The 11,750-nt window shown below is 60.2% G+C and overlaps 2 protein-coding genes across 2 annotated transcripts; both read left to right on the plus strand.

Moving 5' to 3' along the window:
- Window positions 1-222: 222 nt before the first annotated feature.
- XKRX (XK related X-linked) lies at window positions 223-5,497 on the plus strand. Its single transcript, XM_014884972.2, has 3 exons — window positions 223-555; window positions 2,548-2,807; window positions 4,187-5,497. Exons 1-3 carry the CDS (start codon window positions 263-265, stop codon window positions 4,930-4,932), a joined length of 1,299 nt encoding a protein of 432 aa, XP_014740458.2. The 5' UTR covers window positions 223-262; the 3' UTR covers window positions 4,933-5,497.
- Window positions 5,498-6,278: 781 nt separating this feature from the next.
- Window positions 6,279-11,306, plus strand: NOX1 (NADPH oxidase 1). Its single transcript, XM_088173056.1, has 13 exons — window positions 6,279-6,604; window positions 7,596-7,691; window positions 8,074-8,184; window positions 8,265-8,349; window positions 8,425-8,567; window positions 8,645-8,826; window positions 9,031-9,172; window positions 9,280-9,372; window positions 9,534-9,760; window positions 9,840-10,002; window positions 10,089-10,235; window positions 10,453-10,577; window positions 10,755-11,306. The coding sequence occupies exons 1-13, from the start codon at window positions 6,560-6,562 to the stop codon at window positions 10,879-10,881; spliced, it is 1,686 nt and encodes a 561-aa protein (XP_088029182.1). The 5' UTR covers window positions 6,279-6,559; the 3' UTR covers window positions 10,882-11,306.
- The last annotated feature ends 444 nt before the right edge of the window (window positions 11,307-11,750 follow it).

An 11,750-nucleotide genomic window follows, 5' to 3' on the forward strand; every position in this document is an offset into this window, starting at 1 on the left:
CGGTGGGGATGCCTGGCCGCGGGTTCGGGGCGGTACCGGGGGAGGATACGGACCGGTGGGGATGCCTGGCCGCTGGACCCTGGCCGCGGGCTCGGGGCGGTGCCGGGGCCGGTGCGGGGCTCCCGTCGGGGCTCGGTGCGGCGGGACAGCCCCGCCCCGCCCCGTCCCGCCCCGCAGCGCTGCTCCTCTCTCCGCTGCAGCCCGGGATGGCGCCGCGGCGGGGCTGAGCGCCCGGGCCGGGCCGGGCCGGGCCGGGGCCGCCATGGACGGGCCGAGCGGGGGCTGCCCGCCCGCCGCCGCCCCGGCACGGGCCAAGCTGCCGCTCGGCATCGTCTTCTCGACGGCGCTGTTCTGCGGGGAGGGGGCGGCGGCCGCCGTGCTCTGCCTCTCCTACGGCCACTCCGACGACCGCTTCTGGCTGGCGCTCACCGTGTTCTTCGTGCTCTGCCCCTCCGTCCTGGTGCAGCTCACCCTCATCTTCGTGCACCGCGATCTCAGCCGGGACCGCCCGCTCGTCCTGCTCATGCACCTGCTGCAGCTCGGGCCCATCATCAGGTGAGCGCGGCGGGGACCCCGGGCACCCCCGACACCCCCGGGCACCCCCGGCAGCGGCTGGGAGCAGGGAGCGGTGCGGGCAGGACGGGCACCCAGCCCCGTCTGTCAGTGCCCACCTGCCCGGCGCGCCCGGGGCTGCTCCTGCCGCCTCCCGGAGCCTCCTCCCGGCACTGCCGCTCCCGCTCCTCGGGGACCCTTGCTCGCCGCTGGTGCCACGGGTGTTGCTGCTGCTGGAGCCCGCTCCGTTGTGTCCCAGCTGCTGGGAAAGCTCTGCCTCTTGGGTTTGCCATCACCGTGCTGAGAGCACAGATGGGAATCCCCGGTGGGTGAATACTCACATGGTGTGGAGCTGAGTCAGGGGAGGTTTCGATTAGATACCAGGAAAAGGTTTTACACCCAGAGACAGTGGTGGAGCTCTGAAACAGACTCGCTAGGAAAGTGCTGACAGCACCTGGCCTGTCACAAACAATTGTCACAAACATACCTTCAACAAATATTTGGACAACACTCTTGGGCACATAGTGGAGTTATTGGGGTGTCCTGCATAGGGCCAGGAGTGGGACTCAGTGGGGTAATGGGACACAGAGGAGAAGGGCAAGGTGCAGGAGTGGGGCTGGCATGGGAACAGTGGGGTCACTGGGCTGAGCTGGGAAGAGGACAGTGAGGGGGTGGATGGATGTTGCACAAGCTGATCCCTCATTCCTTGGGAATGCTGTGGTGCTTCCTGGGCTGTCGTCACCCTGGGCAGCCTGCTCCATGAGAATGCACTGTGGGCAGCGTGGCAAAGCCACCACCTCCATGGAGCTCCTTCCCGAGGGCAGGCCAGCAGCCAGGCTTTGGGCTCACAGAGCTCCAAAACCACTGTGGCTGCTCCACACTTCCTCTGTCACCGGAAACAAGCAGTGTGCACCAGATGTGTCCCTGTCACCATGTCTTATCTCCAGAGCCACCTGGGCTCAGTGCTGCCAGCCTGTGCTGACCCACAGGAGTGTTGTGACTCTCACCACACCAACCAAGGCTGTCTGAGATGGGTACAGTGCTGCCCAGCTGCTTGTAAGAGTCAGCCAGGGGTGCCCAGGAAAGGCTGCTCAGGCTGGAGATGGAGCCCAGCCTGCTGAGAAGCTCTGGGAGCCAGCTGGGACTACCCTTCAAGCTGGGCCTTTGGTATGAAACTATTTTCCTGTTAGAGTTTGCAATGAGCCATGAGCTGTCTTGATCTGTCAAGAGGTTTTATCCTAAACCCTCACTCCTTTTGGGTTTGATTCACAGCAATTTGTACTGTCCTGATAAGCGCTCATAAATACTGATGTCCTGTTGGTCCCAGAACCAGCTGGACCCCAGGCAGGAGCCAGGCTGATCCTCTCTGGCCACACACACCCACCCCACGCTGCGTGGAGGGGCTGGGGGTCCCCCTGTCGCTGCAAGCATGGCAGAAAGTCACACACGTGAGAGCCCGCAGAGAAGGGGCTGCGGAAGCGCTGCCTTATCTGCCCGTGCCACACACGGCTTCACCCTGCGCTCTCCTTCCTGCTGTCCCCACCAAGGAGGAAGTGTGGAAGCCTTCTTCTGCTCAAGATGAGAGATCAAAGAAAACTCTGATATTCAGCTCTGATACTTCAGAGCTTCTTTTGCTTCTGCTTAGAGGAAGAGTTTTTTGGCCGTTGGGAAAGCAGAACCCAAGGGTGATTAGCACCTTCCTGTAGCTGCAGCTCCCAGCAGGGTCACTGTTTTGTACCCTGGATGCTGCTCCTCTTCCAGCAGCGGTTTCACCCCTCGCTGGAGCAGTTGTTGTACCCCTGTTGTGAATGCTGGAGCACAGGGGCAGCCACTGGGCATCCCCATGGTCCTGGTGTGAGCAGTCAGCACAGCTGGACAGCTGCCCAGAACACCTGGGCTGCACTCGGCAGGAGCGGGGTCTGGCCAGGTGCAGGCGAGGTGGGGCAGCGGGGACAGCAGGAAGGCTGGGGGGTGACAGCTCCTGTGTCCCCACAGGTGTGTGGAGGCCCTGGTGGTGTACTGCTGGTCGGGGAGGGAGGAGGAGCCCTACGTGACCATCACCCGCAAGCGGCGGCTGCGGAAAGGCTACGAGGTGGAGATGGAGCAGGAGGTGGGGCACTCGGAGCGCCGCCTGGCCACGCACCGCAACGCCTTCAAGCGCATGGCCGTCATCCAGGCTTTCCTGGGCTCCACCCCGCAGCTCACCCTGCAGCTCTACATCAGCGTCCTGGAGAAGTACGTCCCTGTTGCCCGAGGTAAGGGCGCCCGGCACAGCGTGGGCTCCCCGGGAACCCCTCCAGGCTGGCAGCTCCTTAGCTGCTTGTGCTCATGGGGCATCCAGGCAATGCAAAAAAGTCATTCCTAGGGACACAGGTTCCACTGGAGTCCCCTAAACGTGGAGCTCATTAGCTCTCTGCTTTCCTGCTTGCAGTGATGCAAAGTGGGAAAGGGCAGGCATGGCTGAGGTGCCAGGCTCTGCTCCCAGCCCCGTGAGTATCTGTCCTCCAGAACCAAGCTATCCACCCAGAGCCATGTCTCATAAGAGGGTCAGGTCCCTGCCCTAGCCTGCTCCAGTCTCCATTCATTTTTTTTCCATCTAGCTACAGGCTCTGGCTTCCCTCAAGTCCCTCCACTCTATCTATTTCTGCACATTTTCCAACAGCTAAAGCTCCCAGCCCAGCACTCCCACTCTGAGGCTCCCTTGCCTGCTCCCAGGATGTTTATGTGCTTGGGGGTGGATATGCCAGAGCAAACTTTTAACTCCCATTTTGGCATGGTACCAAGCTGGGCACGCCTGGTGCCCTGCACTATTGCAATTACAGTGCTGGGTGCAGGAGCTGCCCTCACTGCCTGCTCTCCCAGCACTGCTGGGAGCCCAGACCTTGTCATCTGTGCCCACAGCAGGTGCATGAAAATGGAAGCACAGGAGATGTCCCACAGAAACCCCCTAATATACCACAGCCCTCTGCAAAGGCATTGTGGGGAGTTGCAGACACACAGGAAGAATGAGTGGCAGTGCTCCTGTAGCAGTAGATGCAGGAAGTAAATACCAAATGATGTGTTTTGGGTGATTCCCTCACAGCTGGAGTGCCAGCTCAGCCCTGCAGCTGGCAGCCACCATGGATGGGACCAGCTGCACTCTTCTATTTTCCTCCATGGTATTCCTGGCTGTGCTGAATGTGAGCAGCTGCTGGCATTCCCTACAAATGACCTTGGCTTTGCAGCCCTCGGATGGGGCTGGTTCTTGGGATGCCTCGGGGCTACAGTGGTGCAGCTCTTGGCTGGGATGAAGGCAGAGGGGCCCTTGCAGCACAGCCTTTGCCTTGCTTACCCTTGAGCAGCATTTCCTGCACAGGGGTGCTGGGGCATGGTCCAACCACAGAAATGCCTCTGGTTTGGCCAAGGTATGTATTTATTGGTGTAGGGGGAACCTTTGGGTTCTGAGCATCCCACTGCCAGCAACTTCCCCCCACAGCCACCTCATCATGGGGGCTGTCACCATGCTGAGCCTTCTGCTGTGAGACTTCTCACCCAGGATTGGCACCCCATGTTTCCCACCCGGGGTTGTCACCCCACACTTTGTGGAGAGGCTGGACACAGTCAGTGCCTGACTCCCCTGCTCTCTCCTGTGCAGCCGTCCTCATGGCCATCTGCCTGGTGTCAGTGACCTATGGAGCCCTGGTCTGCAATGTGCTGGCCATCCAGGTCAAGTACGATGACTACAAGGTGCAGCTGCGGCCGCTGGCCTTCCTGTGCATCGTGCTGTGGCGCAGCCTGGAGATCTCCACCCGCATCGCCGTGCTCGTGCTCTTCAGCACCGTCTTCAAGCACTGGATCATCCCCATCGCCCTGGCCAACCTCCTGGTGGTTTTCTTCTTGCCCTGGGTGCAGTTCTGGCGCAGCGGCAGCCGCCTGCCTGACAACATCGAGAAGAACTTCAGCCGCCTGGGCACGGTGGTGGTGCTCTGTGCCTTCACCCTGCTCTACTCCAGCATCAACATGTTCTGCTGGTCGGCAGTGCAGCTCAAGCTGGCTGACCGGGACCTCATTGACAAGTCTCAGAACTGGGGCCGCTTAGCCGTGTACTACACGGCCCGGCTGGCCGAGAACACGGCCCTCGTCATCCTCTGGTACTTCTTCAAGACTGATGTCTATGAGAACGTCTGCACCGCTCTGCTGGTGCTGCAGCTGCTCCTCGGCTACTGCCTGGGCATCTACTTCATGCTGCTCTTCTTCCAGTACCTGCACCCCTGCCGCCAGCTCTTCCGACACAACGTCGCTGATTTCCTGCACTGCGTGTGCTGCCGCCAGCGCCAGGCAGGGACCCCTCTGTGCCTCGAGGCACCCCTGGAGCCCGGTGTGAGGCACAGCATTGTCTGAGCACCTGGCTCCTCCAGCAGGACATGGGGATGGGCAGCACCAGCCAGAGGATGCTGCTGGCACAGGCCAAGCGCTGCCTGGTCCTGCAGTGGCAGCGGGTCCCAGGGCATCCCCACGGTGGCAGGGGAACAGGAGTGTGCTTGCCTGCTCAGGACCACTCACGTGAACATGAAGGAGGATGCATTTGAATTGGACATAAGGAATTTTTTACAGTGAGGGACTGGCACATGTTGCCCAAAGAGATGGTGGATGTCCTGTCCCTGAAAACATTCAAGGCCAGGTTGCATGGGCTCTGAGCAACCTGGCCTAATTGAAGATGTCCCTGCCCATCTCTGGAGTTGAACTAGGTGGCCTTTAGAGGTCCCTTCCAACCCAAAATATTCTACGGTTCTACAATCCTACAACTTATGGGGTGCCCAAACCAGTTGGCCCTGCAAGCTGGCTGCCCCATGGTGCACAGCCCCTGGGGTGCCCTGACACCCCCATTGCTGCTATGGTGCATTTGGTGACCTCGGGCCGTGGGTGCCACTGGGACTGTTCTATGCAGTAAAGAAACTTTGCTGTGGCTGAGTGTCTGGGTGATGGCAGTGACTCACGGGGAGGGTGGGGACTGTCCCACCAGGGCCGGCACGGATGCACACACCTGATGTCCCTGTCACCGAAATGGGGCTGTGACAGTGGGAAGTGGGGATGGGGAAGCCCCTCCGTGGAGCTGCTAAGATTCAGGAGCATGGCGGGATAGGGGCTGGCCCCATCCTGTGCTTCCGTCAGCATGGCCATGGCTGCAGGCCAGGAGAGAGCAGCATGCCAGCAGGGAGCAAGCCTGTCCGACCTGTTCCTCCAGACTCAGGGGCCCAGAACAGGCTGCTGTTCCCAGCTGGAGCACTGGATACCCCAGAGCTCAGGGCCCTGCAGTGCAGGGCAGGCAGGAGGGGAAGGCACAGCAGTGGCAGTGGGTGCTGGTGGGACCCAGGCATCCTGGCCCCAAAACAGAAGTGGGACACCCCCCACCCCAGCACCCATTTTTGGGGTCAGCTCAGTTTGGGTGCTGGACTGAGGATGCTCATCAGCCCTGGGGGGCCCATGGAGGTGCAGCACCTCTGGTGGTCAGTCCTATGTCACTCACCCTGTAACGGATGCCGTGGATCCTGGCACCGGTGCAGCGCTGTGACCCCAGGATGCTTCTCTTCCTTTGTTTTCCCCTGCAAAACGGGCAGTGGAGGCTGGTGAGGGAGCCCAGGGAAAACAGAGCTGTTGAGCCAGGCACAGGACGGATCCTCCACAGTTTCTTCCCAGGAAATTCCTGCCTTACGAAAAAAGCCCGTTTCTGTCTAAGACAAAAGAGACCCCAAGAGGAGCAGCCCGACCCCCTGTGCCACCCAGCCCTGGGGATCTCTCAGCGGGGGCCATCCCTGGCCAGCACAAGGGGCTCGTTTCGGTGTTGGCCAATTGGGTCAGCCCTGCCTTCCTGGAAGGTGGCCTTTGAAACCACCAGCATTTCCTTGAAGTCTTCTCAGGGGAAAGTCCCGTGGTGCCGTTCCCGTCGCACCTCCTGCTGCCTCCATAAAACGCCGGGCGTGCGCGGGCGGGCGGCGACAGCGCGGGGACAGCGCGGGGACATCGCACCATGGGCAACTGGCTGGTCAACCACTGGTTCTCAGCCGCCGTGCTCGTGAGTCTGGGGGCTGGGGGGTCAGCGGGGGGACTCGGGGGGCTCACGGGGGAGATGGGGACCGATGAGGTGCCCCGGGGCTGGGCTCTGCGGAGAGATGAGCATCCCCTCTGCTCCGCCAAGCCGCGCACCCCGGGCAGCCAGGGCAGGGCTGGGCTCTGGAAAACTGAAGTTTTGGGGAAAACACAGCTCACAGGAAAGGGAGTACTGGAAAAATTAAAAATGCTGCTGCTTTGCTCAGCCGATTTGGCTGGGAGCGTCCCACGTGCCTCTTCTCCCCTTGTGAGAGGAGGAGGATCCTGTGAGAGCTCCTGGCAGGGTGAGGAGATGGCACCGTGGGGACCATCTGCCAGTGCCGTGCTGCAGCATCTCTGGTGTAACAGAGCTTGCCTGGCCAGCACCCATCAGCTGTTCAGCACTGTGTGAGGAGCTGTGAATGCATGGCAACATGGGTGTTTACAGACAGTTGGGCTATTTTAATTCTTTAAGTTACTTAAAAAAGAAAAAGAAAACAGCCAAAACCCAAATACACGGCAGGGTGGTTTTTTTTGGGACCTCTGCAAAAATTCAGTGTCTGTGGGAGGCGGCACTGTGGGGTGCAGTGGGGTGAGGCAGGGGACAGCAGCACAGTGGGGCCAGGTGAGCCAGCTCCCTGTGAAACTTCCTTCTCCCAAAATCTTTCCCACACGGTCCTGAGCACCCTCCTGCTTTCCTTCCCGTTACTCGGCCGTTGCCTGCTCCTGCCTTTCCTCCTTCCTCATGCAAGGATGATGCACAGGACAGCGTGTGACAAGATAGCAACTCAGCAAGACTTCCACACCTGTCCCCACCTTTGTTCCTGTGTCCCAGCCCTGTGCGTGACAGGGCAGCTCATAAGGAAACAGGACGGGAAATGCTCCTGACACGCTCTGGCTGCACCTGGCCCTGACTGCTGCGGTGTGAGAGGCTCCTGGGACAGGGTCCCTCACGAGGCTGTGACTTTCCCCCACAGGCAGCCTGGCTGGGAATCAACATCTTCCTCTTCACCTACTACTTTCTGTTCTTTGACCGGGATGAGCGATATTTCTACACCAGGGCCATCCTTGGGGTAAGGAGCTCCCCACAGGACCCTGTCTGCCCAGGCAGATGAGCCCCTCGGGGCCCTGCTGCAGTGGGGTGGGGGCTGCAACATCCCACACCCCTTTCACATAATGCCTTCTTCCAGCCCACCATCATTCTGTCCCACTCCATGGCCTGGCATTGCACCATGCTAGTCCCTGTCTTGATCTCTGTCTGGTCTCAGCCCAGTAGCATCCCAGTTCCCAGCCTAGCATGTCCCTCTCCCAGTCCCCATGCCAGCCCAGCATCTCTCCATCCCAGTTCCCAGCCTAGCATCCCTCAGCCCCAGCTCAGCACTGATTTGCCCCATTCTGACCCAGTCCTGGCACAGCATGACAGGACAGTGGTGCTCACCCCTCTCTTCTCCCCAGTCTGCCTTGGCGTGGGCTCGAGCATCAGCCAAGTGCCTCAACTTCAACAGCATGCTGATCCTGCTGCCTGTGTGCCGCAACCTGCTCTCCTTCCTGCGTGGGACCTGCTCGGTGAGTGTCCCGTGGTGGCACAGCCAGTGTGGCCGTCCCCATCCCTGTCCCCATCCTGACACCACTGCCTCTCCCTGCAGTGCTGCAGGCGGACGCTGAGGAAGCAGCTGGACCACAACCTCACCTTCCACAAGCTGGTGGCCTACACACTGGCCCTGCTCACAGGTACCCCTGGACTGGGATGGGGCAGCAGTGGGGACTGGGAGCTGCCTGGTGGGTGACTGCCTGTCCCCTGTCCAGCTGTCCATACCATCGCCCACCTCTTCAACCTGGAGCGCTACAACCATAGCCAACAAGCCACTGATGGCAGCCTCCACGCTGTGCTCTCCAAAATGCACCTGCAGGGCAGCAAGTGGCTGAACCCCATCCACTCCAACCAGACGGTGAGCGTGGCCTTGGCATCCAGCAACCCGCCAGGACCTGTCCCCTGCCCCCCTAACCCACCCTGCTGCCCCTGCAGACCGTCGAGTACGTGGCTTTCACCACCATCCCGGGGCTGACGGGGGTGATCATCACGCTGGCACTCATCCTCATGGTCACATCCTCCACCGAGTTCATCCGCAGGAACTACTTTGAGCTCTTCTGGTACACACACCACCTCTTCCTCGTCTACTTCGCTGGCCTCGTCATCCACGGCATCGCGTAAGGCTCCTGACAGTGCCCAGGGCAGGACAGAGAGGGGCGGTGCACACACAGCTCTGCTGGGGCAGCCACCACTGGGGAGAGCCCAGTGGGGCTGTGACTGCCATTCCCAGGGTGGGCTGGCCCAGCTGGCCTCACGCAGTGTGGCTCAGCCCTGGCTGGCAGCAGAAGCTGGCCCTGGGCTCACCCCTCCCCTCCCTGCAGCGGGCTGGTGCGTGGGCAGACGGAGCAGAGCATGGCAGAGGTGCACCCCTATCACTGTGCCGAGCACATCACACAGCGGGACCCGCAGAACTGCACCCACAAGTGCTGCAAAGACCCCGAGTTCGGGAGCATCCCTGCCGAGGTACGGCAGTGCTGGGATGGCAGTGGTGGGGGAGAAGCTCCTCCCTTGCCCTTGGGATGCTCCAGCCCTGGCCCTTCCCAATCCTTTGCTCTCCTCCATTTTCACAGTCCTGGAAGTGGGTGCTTGCCCCCATCATCCTCTACGTGTTTGAGCGGATCCTGCGGGTCTGGCGTGCGCAGCAGAAGGTGGTTGTCAAAAAGGTGGGTGGTGCAGGAGCTGTTCCTATGCCAGTTCTACCCTTGGAGTCACTGGTGCCACAGCTCCTCGCCATGGTGGCCATGGGGAGGTGGGCAGGGGCCACAGCCACAGCCCCTTCCCAGGGCCAGGGGCCAGGCTGGGCTGAGCCCTGACGTGCCCCCAGGTGGTCATGCACCCTGCCCGTGTGCTGGAGCTGCAGATGGAGAAGAAGGGCTTCTGCATGGAGGTGGGGCAGTACATCTTCGTCAACTGCCCCTCCATCTCCCCGCTGGAGTGGCACCCCTTCACCCTCACCTCTGCACCCGAGGAGGATTTCTTCTCCATCCACATCCGGGCAGCTGGCGACTGGACAGAACGTCTCATTGACACCTTCCAATCAGAAACACCTAGGTAGGCTGGGGAGAGCCCAACAGGTCATGCCAGGGATTTGGGGAGGCTGTACCTCTCACCCAGGCCCTATTCTGGCCAGGATCGAGGTGGATGGTCCTTTTGGCACGGCCAGTGAAGACGTGTTCCAGTACGAGGTGGCCATGCTGGTTGGAGCAGGCATTGGTGTCACCCCCTTCGCCTCCATCCTCAAATCCATCTGGTACAAGTTCCAGCAGGCTGACCAGACCCTCAAGACTAAGAAGGTACAGAGTGCCCCTTGGGACCAGCTGTGGGTGTCTCCCTCTGGCTCTGCTCCACCTTGAGCAATCTCTCTCCCCCTGCATCCCAGATCTACTTCTACTGGCTCTGCCGGGACACGGGAGCCTTTGCCTGGTTCAACGACCTGCTTGCCTCACTGGAGCAGAAGATGGCTGAGTCGGGCAAGGCAGACTTCCTCACGTACCGTCTGTTCCTCACTGGCTGGGACACCAGCATTGTGAGTCGAGCACAGGCTGGCATGGCTGCAAGAGGGGGACAAAGGGTGGCCAAACTGGGCAGGAAGGGCAGGGCAAGCATGACAATGGCTCTTAGGCACCAAAGTTCAGGCATGGCGTTTAGTGGGATCAACAATGGATGCTCCTCTGTGGTGAGGGACTGGAAGGGGGCTCATGAGTGGTGCCTGGGGTTCTCACCATCCCTTCCTGCCTGCCCAGGCCAACAATGTGGCACTCCACTTTGACACTGCTATTGACACAGTGACGGGCCTCAGGCACAAAACCATCTTCGGGCGGCCCATGTGGAACACGGAGTTTGCAGCAGTGGCTGCAGCCCACCCCAGGTGAGAGCTGAGCAGGGAATTCGGGATGTTGGGAGCTGGAGGCACACCCTCTACCCTGGCACTCAGCACTGGGCTGGCTTTGGGAGAGGTGTGCTATCCCCTGCAGGCCCAAAATGCTTTTCCATCACATTTCCCCGAGTTGTCTGCCTGGCATTGACACCCCCGTGCTGTTTGCAGGTCAGTGGTCGGTGTGTTCCTCTGTGGGCCAGAGTCCCTGGCAAAGAGCCTGTCGAAGTCTTGTCACCAACACTCCAGCCTGGACCCCAGGAAGGTCAAATTCTATTTCAACAAGGAAAACTTTTAAGTAGCAGCAAGGCTGGTGACACAGCAGGCAGGGACCCTGACTCTATTGCCTCAAACCTTTTCCAAAGCAAGGCTTGGGAAAAACACCTGTGCATGCACTGAAGCCACAAGGCAAGCCACACAACAAGGTCTCCATGAGAATTCCAGGTTCAAAGACTGCTGCCTGCCTGTCCTGGAGTGCAAGGAAGCCTCATGGAGCAAGTGGGGCTGTAGCTCCACCCAGACCCCTCACTGGGATACCAGAGACACTTTCTGTGATGCTGCTGGAGCAGCAGGAAGCAGAGGGAGCCCAGCAGGTTGGGCAGAACCACGGGATGGGGATGGGACATGGGCATCCACGCAGGTTGTCGGGCCAAACGTGCCCCTCAGGGTTTAAATAGTCTTTTGTATAAGAATAAATTAAACTTCTTTTTCTTTGTAATGAAAGCCTCTGTGGTGACTCAGCTGTGCAGGTCGAAAGGCCCCCTTGTAGGGCTGCAATAGAAGAGCTGGTTGACAGCAAACCCTTTGGGGTGCAGATCAGACACCCCTCTGCAGGGGCTCGCTGCCACCCTGGCACCCCTAGAGCCAGCTGAGTACAGAGCTCAGCTCCCACTGCAGCTCCCACCAGGTTGTGCTCAGTGTATGCAAAGAGGGAAACCCCGCTCCCTGAGCAGGCTGCTGTGGTAAGTGATACTGCAATCGGATCCAGAGCCCTTCCTGCCCTGCCAGCAGCGACAGAAAGCCAAGATCTCTGTCCTGCCCTTCCCCTACACCCCTGTCAACAGCACGGCACAAGAAATTCCATTACTAGCTCTTGCCTTGGTGTGGGAAGGAGGGAGGATGGCAAGTGGTTTGGACAAGACTAGAGCCAGGCCACACTGCTCCCAG

This window comes from Sturnus vulgaris, chromosome 14, assembly GCF_052056855.1.
Source record: "Sturnus vulgaris isolate bStuVul1 chromosome 14, bStuVul1.hap1, whole genome shotgun sequence".
NCBI lineage: Eukaryota > Metazoa > Chordata > Aves > Passeriformes > Sturnidae > Sturnus > Sturnus vulgaris.